The following is a 22,755-nucleotide window of genomic DNA, read 5'->3' on the forward strand; positions in this document are numbered from 1 at the left end:
TGGCACCACATTCTACAACCTCGTGCTTTGTATTGACAGCCGAAAGTCAGAGTTTGGAAGATGACATTACAGAAGGTACAGCCCGAATCAATCTACCTACCTCAGTTTTGGGAGAAAATCTCAGCGCAGGATCAGTGGATGTCTTTTTACATGCGGCTTCTGGTTGTGGGAGTGCGGCCGGCTCCCGCGACTGGGTGCTGGATTATGAATTTAGCACTTATTTATTTTGAGGTTTTGTTTGGTCGGTGCCGAGACAGGGTCGTCTTCTGGTTTCAACTACCTGGCTGGAGGAGTTAGCTATATCACAGCTAATGAAGGACTTTCAAACACTCCAGGTTCTAACAGTTATGAATCGTGCTGGAAGAACATATTAGGTCCAAGTTTTCAAGAGACACCTTTTGCTCACATTACAGAGACAAAGACAAGTTATATTCATTAATAGTGCTTGATGCACTCAAGTTGGTCTTAAGTTTGTATGTATTACCTCATCTGATGTGGCCTAATTGGTTATTTCTTTTTTTTATTTTTTTTTATTGTGTAATTAGCTTGGTGCAACGATACCATTTGACTTTTTAATTTACACAGATTAGAGGTTTATCATAGTAAGTATACACTAGGACTTTTTCCTTATGGTTAGGATATTGAAACTAGCAAATTACTATACATTATATAACTGAGTCGGAACCTACTCTTGAAACCTGTATATATATATATATATATATATATATATATATATATATATATATATATATATATATATATATATATATATATATATATATATATATATATATATTGTCCCTAAAGCATTGTATTAATTGCCTGTAGTTTTTTTAGTAGTTTTGTTGGGACATGATGTGAATTATAGTTTTCATATTCTGAGTTGTGACCCTCACTTGAAAGATGCCTTTTTCCATTTTGAGGCTCCGATAGCTTACAACAGTACAAGCCAGGCGGCTTTACCTATAATAATGCTTATTGGTTGCTTCCTAGCTTGATTTAACAATGAGTGGTATATGGTGGATATTATCCAACTTTATATAATATTTAGATTTCTTAGCCCAGCTTCAGTTAATCTTTAGATATAGTAACTAATTTAACTATTTCAAGTGAGATGCCTGATACTGTTCAATTCATTCTCTAACATTGTCAACATAATAATTGTAACCTACACTTTGTAGGTTAAACACTTTCGTTTTATACTCCTCCCTTCCAATATTCTCATTTTACATTTCCAATGTCTCATACGCTTGTATATTATGAGAATAATACCATTCCTCAATACTAATATCAGCAGTACCAGTAGCTGAGCCTTTTCTCATTATATTTTCACCATTCAGCGACATCTAGAAGGTTCTTAGAATTACTAGTATTTACTCCTATATTCACATAGTTTTGTAAACTAATCAGCGGTATTAACCCGCTGCTTGTTTTCATAGAAATGTGCTTCTCTTACTACACGTCATTAGACTAAAATATGTCACTTGAAAATATCATCCTATTAGGCATTGTATCTTGACAAAGAGGTACCATAGCTATCTCATTGAGTATAATAAAAAATAAGGTATCAATTTAGAATGCCACACTTTCACTAAGAATGACTGTCATAAGGTTCTCCATTTATTATGATCATTATATATGAAAGATCAGCTAACTAATTTTAGGGTAATTTCCTGGAGTGCCATCTTTATATTTGGGTAGATGATTCTAGAGATTTCCTAAGCATTTTGTTATCAGTCATTCTGTACAAAGGATTGATTATGTAATATTGAAGTGGTTATTTCTGTTAACATGACAAGTTTGTTGTATTTCTAAATACCTTTAATAAAAAAACTTTGATTTAAAAAAACTAAACTAACCAAAAAAAAGTCCTTCTGTTAAAATAGAATTGTTGTGATTTGTCCAAATGACAATCCCCCAGGACTGTGGCTTGTCAACATGCAGTTTAGCAAACCCCCATCTTGCTTTTTTGTGTTTCTCTCTTAAAATGCAAGGGTACCAATGCTTTCAGCTACATCTGTAGCTCAAGTCACACTTTTAAGTTGTGAAAGATTTGCACAAATTAAATAAAATTATATAAATGTTCATTTTTGAATTAAGTGAAATGTTTGGCTGTTTAAACGTTACTTATAAAATTAAACATAATTTTATTGATTGAGATATATATATATATATATATATATATATATATATATATATATATATATATATATATATATATATATACTGTACAAATAAAATAATCAATATTGAATTAATGTGATGATATTTCTTTTTCTGGCTGTACTCATGTATCTTTTGCTTATGTATGTGATTGTAAAGGTTTGTGAAACTTCTTGTAAATTCCCTTTGGAAAACCTGGAATACCCTTTGTTCTTATAGTTTATTTATTTTGAATTTATTGTTATAACTTACAAAAGAAGGAAATGTATAACAATCAATGATATCTTATAGAAATTCTGAGGGATTTGAATGGTTGCACAGTATTAAATTGCTAGAGTCCTATTTGCCTCTGGTCTGAGACAAGGAGCAGTGTGAAGACTGTCTGTGCATAGTTCACTAGTGTAGATGTTACTGAAGTTGTCAGGGGAGTGTTAAGAAGCACAGAAAGTGGATCCACAGGTGGCTGTTGTACTATCCCTTTCAGCTTGTATTCTCTGGGACTGTAAACGCTCCCCTGCCCTCCCTCCTCTGGAGTGTGCAGACTATACACACAGGAGGTGGAGGAGAAGGAGGAGGAGGGGGAGGGATTGAAAGAGGCTCTTTTCCTGTTTCATTTGAACACACAAGGCACTGCTACACCGGCTGGGCTGCCAAGTTTTCCCCTCCAATAGTACTCCTGCTGCTTTCTCTTTTTAGCAGATCGTGAAAGTTTAAGCCTACTGAAGATGCACTGACTTCTCATGTCTACCTCCCTGTCTGCTGCCTGAGGCAGCCTGGGCACATACCACTGCCTCCTGCTTGCTGATCATCTGCTCCACGCACATCCCTCCTGGACCTCTTGGATACAGTCTGGTGGATGCAAGGTTTGGGGAACAATAACCACCAAGGGTTGGTGCCTGTGAGACATCCTGGGGCTTTAGAATCTGTCTGGAATAAAAGTCTGTCTGCATTGTGTATAGGATCTCCACACCGCTGAAAAAGAACTGTTGGTTTGAACTCCTATGGAAAGTAAACGATTTCATTAATATCTACTTAATCTTGCATGCTAATGGTTTATGTAAGATTTGTTTCTTTAGAGCTTATGGATTCCTAATTCACACTGTGGACACACCACGAGGATGTGTTATGAATACAGAACAAGCATCTATGTCTGGGATTGTTAAAAGTGAGTTTTGGATTTTGGTTTCGTTGTTTATGATTCTATTATGCAGTAATAATTTATTGGATAACACTGATTTTGAGAACTCATTAACTGCTATATTGGATATAAAAAAATAATATTGGGATGGGCCTGATATTATCTACCATGGCTTCACACAGATCAGGGTCAATGATTTAAGGATTTTAACAAACAGTACCCAGCAGTTTAGCGTTACTGGGTACCAATTGGATTTCCTATAGAAGCTGAATACATTGTGAAGTTATTGTACCCATAATTGTTTTGTAAACAGCTGTCATGCCTTTTCCACTAAGGACAGTACAGCCCACCTATGTGTGCAGGTTTGATGCTTCTGATGGGCAGGAGTCCTGCAAAGGCCCTGCTCTGATCTTTAACTCCCTTCAAGAGGTTAGCTCCCATTCCTTATTGGCCATCATCCGCCAACTTTCAGACCTCTCCAAGCATGCTGAGGACATCTTTGGTGGCATCCAAGGGGAGGCAGTCGCACTTGGTCAGCGCAGTGCCCATCTGCAGCACCGCCTTTCATCTCTGCAACCCAAAATAGCACACCTGGACCACAAGAAAGTACCAGTTCGTGAGTATAACAACTTTTCTTTATTGTGCACTTATAATACTAATAACCACAAGTCTGTTTATAGGAATCTTTTTAATACTTGACCACTTAATTCCAGACTTTTGCAAATAATTATGAAAATGCCTTTCTAAAACCGCGCATTAAACTTAAATTAAAGAGACCGTTATAATTTCTCTTCTTGTAAGGACTAATTCATAAAATACCAATTTTAGTCATTTCTATCTTGAACTATGATCTAATTAGTTTTTTTTCTGTAAGTCAGTGAAGGTTTATAAAGAAGCAGAGTGTGTTGCATACAACTGTCTAGGCACCTGTTATTGTGTTTTTATTTAGACAGTTAATGTCATTACAGTGTAAGTTCAAAAAACATCAACGTTGTTCATTATAGGGTGTCATTAACTGCTATTCCAATAACAGAAACTGAGGTTTGTATTCATATATCATTGCCACAGGACTACTTATTTATATAGGCCACAACCTGTCAGTTCCATCTTCTATACCTACCTGTGCTGCCACTCCTAACTCCCATGTATTTTAATAACTTTACTTCTGCATCACCACATATAAAGGGTTACACCCGCATCAGCCGTCAAAAGCACACCTATACTGACACATCTACTCAACTCTACTAAATAGATATTTGCATCCACACCCATCTATATTTAAATGGCTATGCACTCTGTTTACATTACCAGCAAACACATATTCACATGATATCCAGCATGGATCCTCTTCCTAATAATTTGCCATTAGAATCTTGGCACCAGGAAACTATCAGTTACTGCAGTATGTAATGTTACTGTGATTGTATTACTTTCCTACAAACACCCTCCTATGCTAAGTTACTTTTTTGTTGGTTATTTTTTTCTAAATGTTAAGCACTCTGGAATCTACAGCTTTTTTTTGAGTGAGTTCACAAGTTAGAGGATTTGATTGGAAATATAAAACTATCGGTGAAACAATAACCAGATGAAAAGGATTAAAATGTAAGACTGCATCAACAGGGAAAGGTAGTTTCTTAAAGTAAATTGCAGACCAGTTCTTTAAAGGATATGAACTTCAAAATTAATTAAACTTTCATGGTTTACATAGAGCTGACAATATTAAAAGACTTTTTAAATCACTTCTGTTATCAAATTGATTTTGTTCTCTGTATTTTTTGTTTAAAACCATACCTAGATCAGCTGAGGAGCAGCAATAGAACACTATGGGCACCATGTATTTAAAGCAATCAGACAAGCTTCTCAACTTGAGAAGTTGTCCGCTCACCTTCGTGGCATATGGGCAGTGGATCCTGTTTGTCTGCTGCCCTTATGTATTATTACACGCTCAAGTGTAAAGCCCGCCCCTTCTCACGCACAACCAATTGCGTGAGAAATGGATCTGTCAATTACCCAGAGTGAGCGAGTTCGGGGTGAAGAGTGTAAGAAGTAGCAGTCTAATGACTGCTGCTTCTTACATTGCGGGAAGCAGGCTTGCATGTGAGAACCCAACCTGCAAGGGCTCTGGGGCAACTTACGCTGCTTTGTACATGGAGCCCTATGAGTTAGCTAGTGATTGGTGGCTAGATACATATGCCTTTTGTCATTGGCTCATGTGCATTCAGCTAGGTCTTAGTGATGCATTGCTGCTTTTAAGATGACTTTAACTATGTGTTTAACCAGTTTGCAACAGTGCACAAATAAAATGACCAATCACTTTTATACCCTTTTAAAGTGTCTAGGGAGTTGTCTTGCTACCTTTACATTAATACTGTTAGTTTTTAGCCATAAGAGATATTATTAGCACAGACCACTAGCTGTTAGTTTCTCAGCCTTGTCCCATCACTTTCTCTGTGTGTATCTTTATGTACTGTTAGTAACTATGTAATTCTACATGTTAATTATTGTGCTTGTAGTTCCGTTCAGGATAAGTAGGTTCAATTCTTCAAGTTCACCAGCTATTGTTCAGATTTCTTGTTGGGGTTATGTGCCTGTTATGCAATATGAACCTTTAGCTTCTCTAGAAAAAACAACAAGCAGAAGCCCACACTCCCTGAAATGCTACACATATGATTGTTTCACACAAACCCTTGTGCAGTATATTAACAGACAGCATGTGACCACTGAATCAGCACCTCGCGCTGTGACATAACATTAGAAAAGATGTAAACATCAATATAAAATAAGGTGCAGTTTGGTGTGGCAGCCAGCTGATACTACAATTCAGTTTAGGTTGTTTTGTTTATGTTTTAGACGGGATCTTCTGGAACCAGCATACTTTGACCACAAGAACCATCTTATGAAAGGTGTAGGGTTTCCACGGAATCTGTTTTCACAGGTGCTGGAAATTATCCCAGCTTCATAAAAGATTGTATTTTTCAAGCTTGCCTCAGCACCCATCTTGTATGAAGAATGTAGAAAGTAAAAAAGACAGATTGTTTCATTAAGCAAATATTCTCTGTAAGTCTTTATTTGAAAAATAAATTACTGACAGATAAAATAATATTTTTGTAACGTATGACGAGGCCACCGGGAAAATGTAATTTTTGTGATATGCCGATATTGTCAGGCAGTCAAGTTAATTTAGTTCAGACAATTCAAGTTCTTTGTATCATATTTTACAGAAAGGTTTAAGTAAAATAACATTTTAGATATTCATATTTTATTTGTAAAAGGTTTTACAATCTTATGTCAGTGTCTATCTAAATATGTTAAGTTGCTGGGGAAAATATCTTTCATTTAGTTAAGCCTTCTGTTTTTCTACACAATGTGTCACAGTTTAGACTTCATTCATATGCAGTCATATATAAGTATAAATCTGAATAAAGTGTTTTATTTTAACCAAATAGCACTCACTATATACTGCTTTTTTACACTTTGAAAAGAACACTGCGTTTCTTGAACTGTTTGAAATGACGTCCAGGGTCATGTGACTAATCATGACAGTAAATCAGATCTTAAAGTTAGAGAAAAACACAATTGATTTCCACATAAAGTATTAAATAATGAACAGTAATTTGAAGTTCATAATCTAATAAAAAATGGATTTCATGATTCAGATAGAGAGCACCATTTAAAAAAAAAAAAAAAAACTTTCTAATTTACGTATATTATAAAATTGTGCACAGTCTTTTTATATGCACACCTTTTGAGGCACCAGATCCTACTGAGCATGTGCAAAAGTTCACATTGTATATGTACATGAGCTGGTGCCTCAGAAAATGTGAATATAAAAAGACTGTGCACAATTTTACAATGGAAGGAAAATTGTAAAGTTTTTTTAAAATTGCATGCTCTATCTGAATCATGAAAGTTTGATTTTGACTTTAGTAGTTCTTTTGTCATTGTGAGGTGAAATGCTTGACTACAATATTGTGGAAAGCTCTCAAATTTCCTGGCGTTCGTATTTTTTTTTAATTTTTTTAATGAAATCCTGGTTATCGGTGTTGAACACTGAGACAGTTTAATTGATACATATAGGCAGCTGATGTGAACATCTCACCATTTGTTTAGTATCAGTTTGTTCCCTTCGGAACAATCATTACTAGTCAGAAGAACCTTTTGTTTCTTTTGAACAGACCTGCTGCACAAGAGGCGTTGTAACATCTGTGACCTTAACGGCCACTTGCTCTACATTCAAAAGAGAAAAGAAGAGCATGCTGGTTTGTTATTCATGCACCTCATTATGTTATTCAATGTATATGATTGATTAGACATATACAAAATATATTACATTTACTTTATTATCACACTTTTTAAAGAGGTGCACAACAAATTTGTTCAAAATCTAGGAGCCAGCCCATACATTTGGTCAGCTCTATCATTTATATAGTGGATTTGATTTAAATCACAATTTAAATCACTAGTCAGTAACGACACAATTTAAATTGTGGTTTTCTACATAAAGGTTTAATTTTTATGGGCATATTTATCAAGCTCCATATGGAGCTTGAAGCCCCCCACCTGTCCGCCTGCTCTGAGGAGACGGACAGCGATCGCCAGAAATCAACCCGATCGAATACGATCTGGTTGAGTGACACCCCCTGCTAGCGGCCGATTGGCTGCAAATCTGCAGGGTGTGGTGTTTCACCAGCAGTTCACAAGAACTGCGGGTGCAATGCTGAATGCAGAGAGCGTAATGCTGTCTGCATTCAGCGATGTCTGTCGGACATGATCCGCCGATCGGATCATGTCGGACAGACATTTGATAAATAGGCCTCTTAGAATAATAACATTTTAGATTATTTTTCCAGTTATATCAGAAAATTACTGATTTAGTTATACACCGTTAGAAATACATAGATATTATTATGACATTATTGGGAGGTAAACCATCTCCAATCATTTATATTTGATTAACTTTTCAGGTGTGCTTTATTGGAAGTATTTTTAGTTAGGGACCCCCACCCCACATTTTTCTCTAGTGTAGCCCCCGAGTCTGCATCCCTCCCTCTCCCTTTATTATTATTTTTTAGGGCCGTTCAACTTCTGCCTACTCCCTCCCCCCTCTCTGCTGCTGGACCGCCCACCCGCCTCCCGGATTCCCTCCCACACCTCCTGCCAGCACCAGCAGAGGATTGTTACAGACGGTGACACACACAGTGTCACTGTCTGTAATGATCGGGCATCTGCCCTCATATGGAACCGGAGCACCACCCTGTTTATATATATATATATAACTATATATTTATATAATAGTGTATACAACATACACACATATGCACAGAAACATACATTATATAACACAATAAAAGTTATATTTGTGTTTCACAGCTGCAAGGCCTAGAAAGGCTCAAGCCTCACCAAGCTAAGTTTTAGTTGGAGCTGGGGGCGGATTGTGGGCCAAGCGGAGGGCACCTATGGGTGTCTTAGTATTCTAATCCAGGACGCCAGGGCCTAAACTTAAAATGCTAGTGGGTCCCTGGTGTCTAGGTTTGTCGATCCCTGGTTTAAAGGGACATTCCGGTCAAAATTGAAATGCTCATAATTGCATATTTTGCCAAAAATACTTCTAGTAAAAAGTTATAACTATTTTCATTGAGAGCTTTTACTGTGCATGTGCATGTGAAACATATGTAGGTATTGTCCATACACATGCTTGTTTGCTAAAAGAGCTAGCTGTGTTTTGCATCATGTAAATTGAGACATCACCAACACAAAACAAGGCACTGCTGGCTGTAAGAGCAGACATACTGCTTACAATGTTGGTGCATGACGTCTATCTGAATATGCTTCACATGCACTTGCACATTAAAAGCTCTGTAAAAAACAGTGATAACTTTTACTACAAACATTTTTGCTAATATATATATATATATAAATGTTTTCTATTAAAAATGGAAATACACCCACCTGCATTTCAATTTGTATGAATTATTCTTTTTACCTATGGCTCCTAGAACTTGCCTCTACCCTTTCCACAGCAGCTACAATACTGGCACTTATTTTTTTGGCTGTTTCCTAAAAACGATGTTCCCATGTTTGACTATAAACCATATCAGATGCTTCTGAGTGAATCAGATTAAAAGTGTCCTTCAACTTGTGTGCAGGTAAATTTGTTTAATAAGCGTTGACTTTGTTCTTATTGAATGTGAAATAAAAATTCTCACAGCTTCCTGTTATGCAATGAAGCTGATATATAGCACAGCTGTCCAAAACTAGTGAATATAGAGTTTGTAATCAAGTGCACCACCTAATAATGTCAAACTTTAATTTAATAATTGATTTTAGCATGTCATTATGGGATTTCAACATAAGCTGATGTTGTGAATCATGTAGATTGGCATTTGGCACTCAAATTACCCTAATTGCATGTTATCCTAAAAGGAAACTTACCTGAAAGGGAAATATATATATAAATATATAATATATACACACACACTCGTTAATTGGAGTAGCCATGTTAGTCCAGTGATTTAGATATCAAAATAACAAGATTATTGCATTAAGTAGACAAGCTTTTGGAAGAATTCCTTCTTTTCTCAAGTCTAAAGCAATCCTTTAGACGATGCCTCAAACGCTTTGAGTCCTGCACCTCTTGCTAAGCAAAAATCAGTTCCAGGACATTTTACCAGGGGCCAGGCCCTTTTTTAAGGTGCAGTGGGGCCCTGATGCACAGGAGTTACTGAGGTCTGGTTTAAATTATTTTAGCAATCTAATAATAAATAAAATAAACAAATAAATAAATATTAACACAAAGACAATATAAAAAAATAGCTGTTTTATGGTTTTCAAGTTATCAATGATTTCACCTTCAGGGCTTTGTGTTTTGCTGTCAATGGGCCATGTATGTGCCTTTAAAGGATCAGTATACACTAATATTCATATAACTGCATGTAATAGACACTACTATATAGAAGAATATGCACAGATGCTGATCTAAAAATCCAATATAAAACATTTAAAAAACTTACTTAGAAGCTCCCAGTTTAGCTCTATTGATGAGGTTAGTCTGGTGAACCCACTGAAAGGGGCTGAGAAAACAAGTAGTGCAGACCCCCCTCCCCTGCATATGAAAAGATCTTCTACACAAACAGGAGCCAGCAGGAGTCTGTAGACTAGGTTCTACATCTGATACTGTGGGGCTTGGTTAAGAGTTTGAAAATCAGTTATTAAAAAATAAGCAAAAATATTAATTGTTACAAAAAACTCCCAGATGGGCTATATAAATGGATCATTTGCAACATATTTATGAAAACAAAAATCTAGTGTACAATGTCCCTTTAATCTGCTCTAAACAGCGTGTCATCGTTTACAGGTGGCAAGATCTCTATCTGCTCCAGATCTTGTCCCTCAACTTTGCTTTCATGATATTGTCATAGTCAACATTTAACCATAACAGCTGTTGATACTGAGTAAGAAACATCTACAAGGGGATCTCTCTCACATATTGAAAGAACTATGGGAACATGTAAATGACTTTTGTTTAATGGATGAGATCTCAGACTTAAATAAGTGATGGCTTTAGTTATGTGTTTAGAAATCAAGGAACCTTAATTCCAAAATGTCTTGCTCTAACACATTAGATCAGATAATTAAGTTAAATGTTTTGAAAATATGGAAAATGCATAAATGCCATTACGCAGAGACCAGATAGCTCCATATATATTTATTAACATGTCCCTTTTATTGAGTGGCATACTTTCATTGTCTGTAAATAGCTTTAGATCAAATGTGTCACATGTAGCACTAAAACTGATTCATAACAGTTTTTTTTTCTGATAAATTTGAAATGTCTTCCTTTTGCCAGTCCCTTTATCTTGTAACAGCCATCAGCAAATCACAAACTTATAAACGTATATACTGTGAACTCTTGCACATGCTCAGTGGGAGCTGGTGCATCAGAAATTATGCCTATAAAAAGATTGTGCATAATTTGATAATATAAGTAAATTTGAACTTTTGTTTTTTAAAACATAAACAAAATTGATGTGCTCTATCTGAATCATGAAAGAAAAATGTTGACTTTAGTGTCCCTTTAAAGGGCCACATTAGATTTTTTTTCTTACATCACATGGTTGGTGAGTAAATTAAATCCAGATGCAATCATGGTTATTAAATGGTTTCTTGCTGCACTAAGCTTCACAGTAAAGCAATGCTAGCCCTGATAAAGAAACTTACACATAATATTATAGACCACACATGAGTGGGAGCTCTGTGTGTTGTCAGTAATGAGAGGCAGAGGAGAAGTATGGCTAAATTACCACAAGCTGTGTTAAATTGCAGCACAGCCAAGTACTGTGCATAAATGGCTAGTGGTTGTTGCTGTTTGGGCAATCTTTGGTGCACCTAGGGACATACAAAACCATTGGTGGTGAAAATGATGATCCCAGTCATATTTTGGAGAAACCTATGTGCAGGGCAGCCATGTTGCCTGTCAATAGCACTTACTGTACATACATAATCTACAGCAGGCCCTATGTGTCTAAGTGACTTTTTGATTGTCAGTCATACTGTGCACATGAAGGGACAATGAAGTCCACTAAAACAATTGGGAAAAAAACAAACATTTTTAAAGGACCAGTCAACACAATAGATTTGCATAATCAACAAATGCAAGATAACAAGACAATGCAATAGCACTTAGTCTAAACTTCAAATGAGTAGTTGTTGTTTTTCTGACAATTTTAAAAGGTATGTCTTTTTCCACTCCCCCTGTACCATGTGACAGCCATCAGCCAATCACAAATGCATACACATACCATGTGACAGCCATCAGCCAATCACAAATGCATATACACTTATTCTTGCACATGCTCAGTAGGAGCTGGTGACTCAAAAAGTTTAAATATAAAAATACTGTGCACATTTTGTTAATGGAAGTAAATTGGAAAGTTGTTTAAAATGGCATGCTCTATCTGAATAATGAAAGTTTAATTTTGATTGAGTGTCCCTTTAATGACAGCATAGAGAAGATTAAAATTAAATGTTTAGTTCTGAAATCGTGATTTTAGACCCAACCCAGCATACTGAGACTTTCCAAGCAAGTAAGTTATTTGCTGGTGTTTACATAATCTTTTTCTTGTTTATATTTACTTTGATTTAACATATTTGTTTTTACCAAAGGAGCACTGTTTAATATCCCTTTAAGGCTTGCTCATCAGCTGATTCCGGTCTGCTCATTTCCTTTGCTTTGTTTAGAAAACGTACTATTCTTCCTGCTACCTCAAAGGGAGTTTTGATTGGTCTATTCTTTAGTGCATTAATCTTGGATAGATACTGTTTCCTCTATTGTGTTGATTTATACCATAGAAACTGTCATTATGTGCACTCCAATTTACAAACATTAGGTTCTTTCATCTTTAGAATCAGGCTGCCTATAAGTGGTTTCTTGTCATTCTAAAATTATCTTCACCTGCATAAATGAAGTAACTTGATACAGAGATCAATTGCATCTTAAAGGGACACAAGATTTTGTTGAAAGGGCAAAATCCACTCTTCCAAACTATTGGTCACTTGTGCCTGTAAGTCTTGAGTGGGTGTGAGTTGATGCCTCCTTGTTTAAACATCCATTGGAGGTCCCCAGAACACAACATTTTATCTCTGATTTTTTTCTGGGGGCCACAAAAACTATGGAACACATTCATAGTTCTGCTTTTTGTTGGGGTCTGAAAAAACTAGTGCATAGGGTGACATATGGCCCATGATCCACCACTTCGCCACACAATATATAAATGTATTGTTTGTGGTATATTTTTGAGTTATGTTTTTGCTGAATTCATTTTCATTAAAGGAATACGAAACCTAACAATTTTCTTTTGTGGTTCAGACAGAGCATACAATTTAAAAAATGGTTTCCAGTTTACTTCTGTTATTAAATTTGCTTTTTTTACGATGATATTCTTTATTGAAGCGATACATGACAGGAAATAGTGCTGCTATCTAGTGGTCTTGCAAATGGATAACCTTCTGCCATATTGTGCTCCAGAAATGTGCCGGCTCCTTAGCTTACGTCCCTGCTTTTCAACAAAATATACCAAGAGAACAAAGAAAATTTGATAATAGAAGTAAATTAGAAAGTTTTTTAAAATCACAAGCTCTTTCTGAATCATGAAATAAACATTTTGGGTTTCATATACCTTTAAGAAACGCTTCCTTTTTTTTATTGCTTTGTCAGCTGATGTATAATGTAAATTGTACCGCGGCATAATATGATAATATATATCAATAAACAAAGATCTATCTGAAACCGGCAATTCTGCACACCATTGTTTTTACTGGAATCTTGTTTTATTTAACTTGCAGGTCACCTTTTTATTAAAAACTTTATCAAGAACTGACTATATTGTTGGAAGGAACCGTGGGTTTCAATCAGATTTTAAAACTATTTAAATTTCTGAAAAAATATGACCTTGGTTCCCAGGCATACTGAAAGTTACTAGTTATGTGCAGTATCTACAAGAAAGTAAAAGGATATACAACTTGTGCTAATGGGACAATACTCTATCAGATGCCAATGTGTGAGATCAGGTGTATGAACATGTAACAAGGAGCTGTTTTGCAATTTACTTCTATTATCAAATTTGATTTGGTTTTGTGGTATTCTTTGTTGAAGAGAAACCTGGGTAGGTGTCTGGAGTAATATATCATGGCAGGAAATAGTGCTGCTATGTAGCGCTCTTGCAATTGCATACCATTCCTGCAAAACTGCTGCTATATACTTCTGCAGATATGTGCACGCTCCAGAGCTTATGCCACTGCATTTCATCAAAATTTAATAATAGAAGTAAAATAGAAAGTTGTTTAAAGTTGCTGCACTGTCTGAATCATTTTGGGTTTCATGTCCCTTTAACTAGAGCACAGGTGAAACAATTAGCTGATCAGTAACCATGGTTATTAAGCCGCTCTCTCCCATCAGCTGATTATTTCACCTGTGCTCTAGTTTAGATACAAACAGCTGGCCTAATAGAGGTTCTGATCACTAGAAAAGAGAAATACAAAATTAGAGCGTGTTGTTTTTACATTAGAACTGCCTGCTCATGTTTTTTAATGTATAAGTGCCAAATCTATTATCCTAAAATGTTACTTTTTTCTTTTAACTTTTTTGTACATAAATAGATACATAGATAGACAGACAGAATCCTGGTCTGTCCCCTCAGTATTCTTGCTGTCTCCAACATTTAATAACCCTAGAATATGCTATGAACAGGATACACATTTGGTATTTTTATATTTTTTATTATACTAAACAAACCTGTTGTTAAATGCACTTCTGACCTTATCAGAGATTAGCATTCTTCTCCTTATGAGCTATGTTCTCATTCTCCCATATTTAGTGAATGCCTTCTGTTTGTGAGTGCTAATGACATTTTCCCCTCTCCCAGTAATAAAATGCCCTATGTTGTTTGTCTAAAATTGTTTTTGTTTCCTAAAAGTTCATATAAAAGTAGTCAACAGATATGCTCAGTCATTGAGGGAAGGAGTTTAGATTTTTGCCACAAAGACCTGTTTAAGAATTGACAACAGATGGATGTCAGCGGAGTAAAAATGCAGCTGGACCTGTAAAAAGACCCAGCAGGGCATCACAGGCTGCACCTTTTGTCTGGGGACAGTTAGGCAAAGGCATCAGTCTCACCTCACTGAATGTGCCAACAACATAACTGAATGCAAACACTTGTATTTCATCAAAAGAGATGATAACAAAAGCATCACAAATAAATCAATATTCTAATTAAACATGATATATTTATAGTAATGTGCAAAGGGCATATATACAGAGCTGGGATATATATATATATAAATATTAGGTATAATAGGTACATATTAGCAAATGATTAAACTGTACCCTGTATGTTGTATGCTATATATAGCTGAATTATCATTATTATGCTGGTGTGCATACAACTTTAATAAAGAGATAACTTTTTGCTTCATGCTAAATAGGTAAGCTAGACCCTGAAGTGGGGATTTAGCAACTAGCACTTCTTCGGGCATTGGGGTGTTTGTTTGTACATATTGGTGCTTTGCTGTTTACAGTAGTAATACATTTATTCAGGTAAAAAAATATTGTAATACTACAGGTTTATGCTTTAAATTGCTTTAATTGAAAGATAGGGTAACATCCCCCATTATCTCCTTTAAAGGGATATGAAACCCACATTTTTTCTTTCATGATTCAGATAGATCATACAATTTTAAATGACTTGCAGCAATGCACTACTGGGAGCTAGCTGAGCATATCAGAAGTGGCATGTATGTTCAGCCTATCACCATCTAGCTCCCAGCAGTGCATTATTGCTCCAGAGCCTAACTAGGTATGTACATATACTCTGCAGCAGCAATATGTTACTGGCAGCTAGCTGGTGATTGGTTGCTAAACACATTTGTCTCTTGTTATTGGATGACTAGATGTGACCAGCTAGATCCCAATAGTGCACTGATGCTCTGGAGCTGAATCTAACTAGGAATTAAGTTTGAAATGATAAAATGTTCTACTAACAACCCTTTAAACTCAGCTCTGGCACGGTAATGCACTGCTGACCCGAGCTGAAGACACCTGATTGACGGAGTGGTCCTGCCCCATATTAGTAATGCATTGCCAGTCATAGGCTAAGGCCACTGGTTATCAAATCTGACCTCAGGCCTCTCCAGCAGGCCACATTTTGAGGATATCTGAACTGGAGCACAGGTGAAATAATCAGCTGATTAGTAAACATAGTTATTTTACCTGCTCTCATCCAAGGTAATCCTGAAAACCTGGCCTGTTGGGGAGGCCTGAGGACAGGTTTGAAAACCATTATGCTAAAGAAAAAACTTTCCTGATTCAGATAGAGCATGCAATGTTAAACTACTTTCTAATTTACTTCTGCTATCTAATTGACTTTGTTCCCTTGGTATCCATTTCTTGACAAGCAAACCTAGATAAGCGCAGGAGCAGCAATGTACTACTGGGATCTAGCTGTTGATTGGCGGCTGCACATACATACCTCTAGTCATTGGCTCACGCAATGTGTTCAGCTAGTTCCCAGTTGTGAATTGCTGCTCCTTCAACAAAGGATACAAAAATAATAAAGCAAATTTAATAAAAATAGTAAATTGGAAAGTTGTTTAAAATAGTATGCTGTGTATGAATCATGAAATAACAATTTTGGGTTTCATGTCACTTTAAAAGGACAATCTAGTTAATAAATTTGATAATACAACAGAACAGTGTTTAACCAATTACTAGCCATTAAAGGGACAGTAAACACCTTGTAATTACAACATATTTCTTTTGTGTTGCTATAGAACAGATGTTTTCAAACCTGTAATCAGGCCTCCCCAACAGGCCAGGTTTTCAGGAATACCTTGGGTGAGAGCAGGTAAAATAACCGTGTTTACTAATCAGCTGATTATTTCACCTGTGCTCCAGATCAGATATCCTGAAAATCTGGTCTGTTAGGGAGGTTGAGGACAGGTTTGAAAACCCCTGCTATAGAACAACATGTCAGCTAAGTCTAAACATTTTTAAAATAAATTAACCCTTTCATGACCGGGTCAAAAAGTCTACATCGGAACAGCGTTCCAATGTAGACAAATTGAAATCACGCAATTGTGCAAAAGATTGCGAAATTTCAATTATGGGATTGAGTCTGGGGGGCGTCCCTAAGACGCTAGGAATGCCCTCCAGACCACGATCAAATCCTGCAAGCCTAGTAGACTTCAGGACAGCCGTTTGCGATGACGTTGTATTCTGTCATAACAGCTTTAAAGCCCAGTGCCGTTGTGACGGAATACAACAGCATAACGGCATTAAAAGGTTAACATCCCTTTTACTGCAATTATATGTCAATAGCCAAACTCCACCCACCATTTGTCTTATTTGGAGGAGCCAATCTGGTCTTTAGTCCACAGATGACAAGGCTAGCCACAATCATAAAGTTAGTATAAAGTATATTGTTTTGCAGTTCTTATTAGTTAAATCCAATTACTGACATACATGTAGCAAGGTTAGCCTTAAGTCAGCAGGGTACATATTAATTTCTAAGACTTAGAAATCGCTCCATTTTCAGAGCTAAATCCCATGAAAAGGGGACAAATAAATATTAAAAATATTTTGTAAAGTTGTTTCATTATGTATAACTAAACATTTAGTATAAAAATCTCAAGTTGTTTAGTGTCCCTTTTAAACAGTAAACAGATCTGTAATGCTGTAGCACATTAGAGCATGCATTATCGCTCCTTTATTACCCTTTAACCAATCTATGTCTGGGGCTCACGTGCCACTCTTGAATACCAATTCATTTCTTTCAAGCTGGGGGTGGGGGGGGGGGGGAGATTCTGACTCTTATTGGAGTTTATGATAATGTTGCTAATGTATTTAGCTATAATCCTAAAACAAAAGAGAGGGAAAAAAACATAATTTATGTAAGAACTTATCTGATAAATTAATTTCTTTCACATTGGCAAGAGTCCATGAGCTAGTGACATATGGGATATACAATCCTACCAGGAGGGGCAAAGATTCCCAAACCTCAAAATGCCTATAAATACACCCCTCACCACACTCACAATTCAGTTTAACGAATAGCCAAGCAGTGGGGTGATAAAGAAAAGCATCAACAAAGGAAATTTGGAAATAATTGTGCTTTATACAAAAAATCATAACCACCATAAAAAGGGTGGGCCTCATGGACTCTTGCCAATATGAAAGAAATTAATTTATCAGGTAAGTTCTTACATAAATTATGTTTTCTTTCATGTAATTGGCAAGAGTCCATGAGCTAGTGACATATGGGATATCAATACCCAAGATGTGGAGTCTTCCACTCAAGAGTCACTAGAGAGGGAGGGAATAAAAATAAAAACAGCCATATTTCGCTGAAAAAATTAATCCACAACAATGTAGAAATCTTAGCACAAACTTACTTCACCACCTCCATAGGAGGCAAAGTTTTTAAAACTGATTTGTGGGTGTGGTGAGGGGTGTATTTGTAGGAATTTTGAGGTTTGGGAAACTTTGCCCCTCCTGGTAGGATTGTATATCCCATATGTCACTAGCTCATGGACTCTTTCCAATTACATGAAAGAAAGTATGTATACAGATTTAAACAAATAACCATTTTAAACATCTATATTAAAACAATGACATCACATATTGTTTGCAAAGTCTTTATTTGTGCCAAATCTTTTAATATTTTCCAAAAGGAAACTAGTGTTTATTTTACCTCACTAGGCATTCTATGTACAGGTCATAAGTAAGTAAAAAAGCATAGTAGGTTTAACAAATTGTTTTTCATGAGTGGCTTGAAACAAAAGGGTAAAGTATTTGCTTTTCATTGTTCAGTTCATAAAACTTAACAAGCAGGTTGGATGAAGTGCATAATTACCAGGGTGGTTCCACAGTTCTTTAGTGAAGTCTGAATTACTGTTTGTGCTTTGCTTGCTTGACCATTATTTCTTTCATTCTGGTTTAGATGTGGAACAAATTAAAATAATTATTAAAGTAATTAGAAAAGGTTATATGAAAACACACACCAAATGTGGATTGCAACATTTATAATTTGCAGCCTTTAAAGGACCAGTAAATACAGTAAATTTGCATAATCCACAAATGCATGATAACAAGACAATACAGTAGCACTTAGTCTGAACTTCAAATGAGTAGTATATTTTTCTCCAACATTGGTGTGTCCGGTCCACGGCGTCATCCATTACTTGTGGGAAATATTCTCCCCCACAGGGAAAGGCAAGGAGAGCACACAGCAAGAGCTGTCCATATAGCTCCCCCTCTGGCTCCGCCCCCCCAGTCATTCTCCTTGCCGCTCTGAACAAGTAGCATCTCCACGGGGATGGTGAGGAGTTTGTGGTGTTAGTTGTAGTTTTTTATTCTTCTATCAAGAGTTTGTTATTTTAAAATAGTGCTGCCTTGTACTATTTACTCTACAACAGAAAAGTGATGAAGATTTCAGTTTAAGAGGGCTATGATTTTAGCACCAGTAACTAAAATCCATTTCTGTTACCACGCAGGACTGTTGAAACCAGAGAACTTCAGTTGGGGGTAACAGTTTGCAGACTCATCTGCTTCAGGTATGACTAGTCTCCTTCTAACAACATAGGCTAATGCTAGATGACAGTCATTTTTCCCCTCAGGGAAAACGGTAAGCCATTTTTCTTTCACCTCAGCAAAAAAGATAACAGGCTTCCCCCTTTTGATTTTTATGCTGGTAGACACTGTTAGGGGCCAAATCGATTGTTTTTTATTACAATATGATGGCAATTGAAATGTTTTATAAGCTCATATACACTTGGGGACGTTTTTTATTGATCTGGCTTGCTTTAGACACCTAAATCTAGTCAGGAAGGCCCCTTCACTCTAGTGTACTGAGGGAGGAGGCCTCATTTTGGCACTTCAGCTGCGTAGTTGATTCCAAGGCAGTGCATGCAGTTCCATGTGAGAGGGTCCTGTGGCTCAGAAAGTGACTCCAGAAGGCTTATTTCTGTGGATGGTTGACCCCTAAGGAAGGTAAAAGCTGCAGCAATGCTGTAGCAGTGATTGTGGTGTATAAAAACGGTTAAATCCAACAATTAGCTCCGGTTTGCTTGTTTTAAGAGCTAGAGTCTCCATATTTGCTGTGCAATACTTTCTAAGCATTAAGACACTAGGGTCCAAATTTCAGAAAAATCGGATATTGCCTTCATAGTTTTTTCAACATTCAGAAATAAAGTGTGTCATTTTATTATTTAAAGAGACAGTAACGTTTTTGTTTAAAATCGTTTTTATTGCATTGTTTGCCTGCCTAAATCTGTTTAACATGTCTGTGCCATCAGATAACCTATGTTCTGTGTGTGTAGAGTGTTTGTGATAATTGTGCCATAGCGTCCAAACAAAATGAGGACAGCTCTGTTACATTTCATAATGTTGCCCAAGATGATTTATCTAATGAAGGTAGTGGGGATAGTTCTACATCCTCTCCTTCTGTGTCTACACCAGCTTTGCCCGCGCAGGCGACACCTAGCGCGCCAGTGCTTATTTCTATGCAACAATTAACAGCAGTAGTGGATAATTCTATAGCAAATCTTTTATCCAAACTGCCAGCATTTCAGAGAAAGCATGATTGTTCAGCTTTAAATACAGATAAAAGGGATGAACAATCAGACGCTGACGATGCTTTATCTATTTTACCCTCACATCAATCGGAATTGGCTGTGAGGGAAGGGCTGTCTGAGGGTGAAATTTCAGACTCAGGAAAAATTTCTCAACAGACAGAACCTGATATAGTAGCATTTAAGTTTAAGCTAGAACATCTCTGCGCTTTGCTAAAGGAGGTATTAGCTACTCTGGATGACTGTGATTCTATGGTAGTACCAGAGAAGTTGTGCAAATTGGACAAATTTTTAGAGGTCCCAGTGCATGACGACGCTTTTCCAATACCCAAAAGGGTAGCGAACATAGTGGAAAAGGAGTTGGAGAAGCCAGGTGTATCCTTTGCCCCACCTCCTATATTTAAGAAAATGTTTCCCATAGTAGACCCTAGAAGGAACGCATGGCAGACGGTCCCGAAGGTTGAGGGAGCTGTTTCAACACTAGCGAAGCGCACCACTATTCCTATAGAGGACAGCTGCGCTTTCAAAGATCCTATGGATAAAAAATTGGAAGGATTGCTTAAAAAGATTTTTGTTCAGCAAGGGTTCATCCTTCAAACGGCTACGTGTGTTATTACTGTCACTTCAGCGGCGTCCTTTTGGTTCGAGGAACTAGAAAGGTCGCTCCAGAAAGAGACTTCCTATGAAGAAGTCATGGACAGGATTCACGCATTGAAATTAGCTAATTCCATTATATTGGATGCCGCCTTTCAAATAACGAAATTGGCGGCGAAAAACTCAGGTTTTGCTATAGTAGTGCGGAGGGCGCTTTGGCTAAAATCCTGGTCGGCAGATGTGTCATCCAAGACTAAGTTACTTAATATTCCTTTCAAGGGTAAGACCCTTTTTGGGCCGGAATTGAAGGAAATTATTTCAGACATCACTGGGGGTAAGGGCCATGCCCTCTCACAGGATAGGCCGTTTAAGGCTAAGAACAAGTCTAATTTTCGTTCCTTTCGCAATTTCAGGAACGGACCGGCTAATAACTCCTCTGCCGCTAGACAAGAAGGTAACGCGGCCCAGCCCAAACCCGCTTGGAAGCCCATGCAAGGCTTGAACAAGGGTAAACAGACCAAGAAACCTGCTGCTGCTACCAAGACAGCATGAAGGGGTAGCCCCCGATCCGGGACCGGATCTGGTAGGGGGCAGACTATCTCTCTTCGCTCAGGCTTGGGCAACAGATGTTCCGGATCCCTGGGCACTAGAGATAGTCTCCAAGGGATACCTGCTAGAGTTCAAGGGACTTCCTCCAAGGGGAAGGTTCCACCTGTCTCGCTTATCTTCAGACCAGATAAAGAAACAGGCATTCTTACATTGTGTAAGAGACCTATCAAAGATGGGAGTGATAAACCCAGTCCCCTCCGGGGAACAAGGTCTAGGTTTTTACTCAAACCTGTTTGTGGTTCCCAAAAAAGAGGGAACTTTCAGGCCAATTCTGGATTTAAAGATATTAAACAAGTTCCTCAGAGTTCCATCCTTCAAAATGGAAACCATTCGGACAATCTTGCCGACAATCCAGCAGGGTCAATATTTGACTACCGTGGATCTAAAGGATGCGTATCTGCATATTCCAATCCACAAAACTCATCATCAGTTCCTGAGGTTCGCCTTTCTGGACAAACATTACCAGTTCGTGGCTCTTCCATTCGGTTTAGCCACCGCTCCCAGAATTTTCACAAAGGTGCTAGGGTCCCTTCTAGCGGTCCTAAGGCCGAGGGGCATCGCTGTAGCACCTTATCTAGACGACATCCTAATCCAAGCGTCGTCTCTTTCCAAAGCAAGGGCCCACACGGACATTGTGTTGGCTTTTCTCAGATCTCACGGGTGGAAGGTGAACATAGAAAAGAGTTCACTGTCACCGTCCACAAGGGTTCCTTTTCTGGGAACAATAATAGATTCTGTGGAAATGAAGATCTTCCTGACAGAAGTCAGAAAGCTAAAGCTTCTAAACGCTTGTCGAGTTCTTCATTCTATTCCTCAACCCTCCATAGCTCAGTGCATGGAAGTAATAGGACTAATGGTCGCAGCAATGGACGTGGTTCCTTTTGCTCGAATTCATCTAAGACCATTACAGCTGTGCATGCTCAATCAGTGGAATGGGGACTATACAGACTTGTCTCCCCAAATTCAAGTAGATCAGGTAACCAGGGATTCACTTCTCTGGTGGTTGACCCAGGATCACCTGTCTCAGGGAATGAGTTTCCGCAGACCGGAGTGGGTCATCGTCACGACCGACGCCAGCCTCTTGGGGTGGGGCGCGGTCTGGGACTCCCTGAAAGCTCAGGGCCTATGGT

General features: G+C 37.5%; 1 protein-coding gene across 3 annotated transcripts in view; it reads left to right on the forward strand.

Moving 5' to 3' along the window:
• The first annotated feature begins 2,792 nt into the window (after window positions 1-2,792).
• Window positions 2,793-22,755, forward strand: part of NHSL1 (NHS like 1) — a 366,199-nt gene continuing 346,236 nt past the window's right edge. For all 3 annotated transcript variants that reach the window (XM_053710664.1, XM_053710666.1, XM_053710667.1), the window contains exon 1: window positions 2,793-3,917. In XM_053710664.1, the coding sequence (XP_053566639.1) occupies window positions 3,620-3,917 (298 nt within the window). In that variant the 5' untranslated portion in view covers window positions 2,793-3,619. The remainder of the gene's footprint in view (window positions 3,918-22,755) is intronic.

Source organism: Bombina bombina, chromosome 4 (genome assembly GCF_027579735.1).
Source record: "Bombina bombina isolate aBomBom1 chromosome 4, aBomBom1.pri, whole genome shotgun sequence".
In the NCBI taxonomy this organism is placed as follows: Eukaryota; Metazoa; Chordata; class Amphibia; order Anura; family Bombinatoridae; genus Bombina; species Bombina bombina.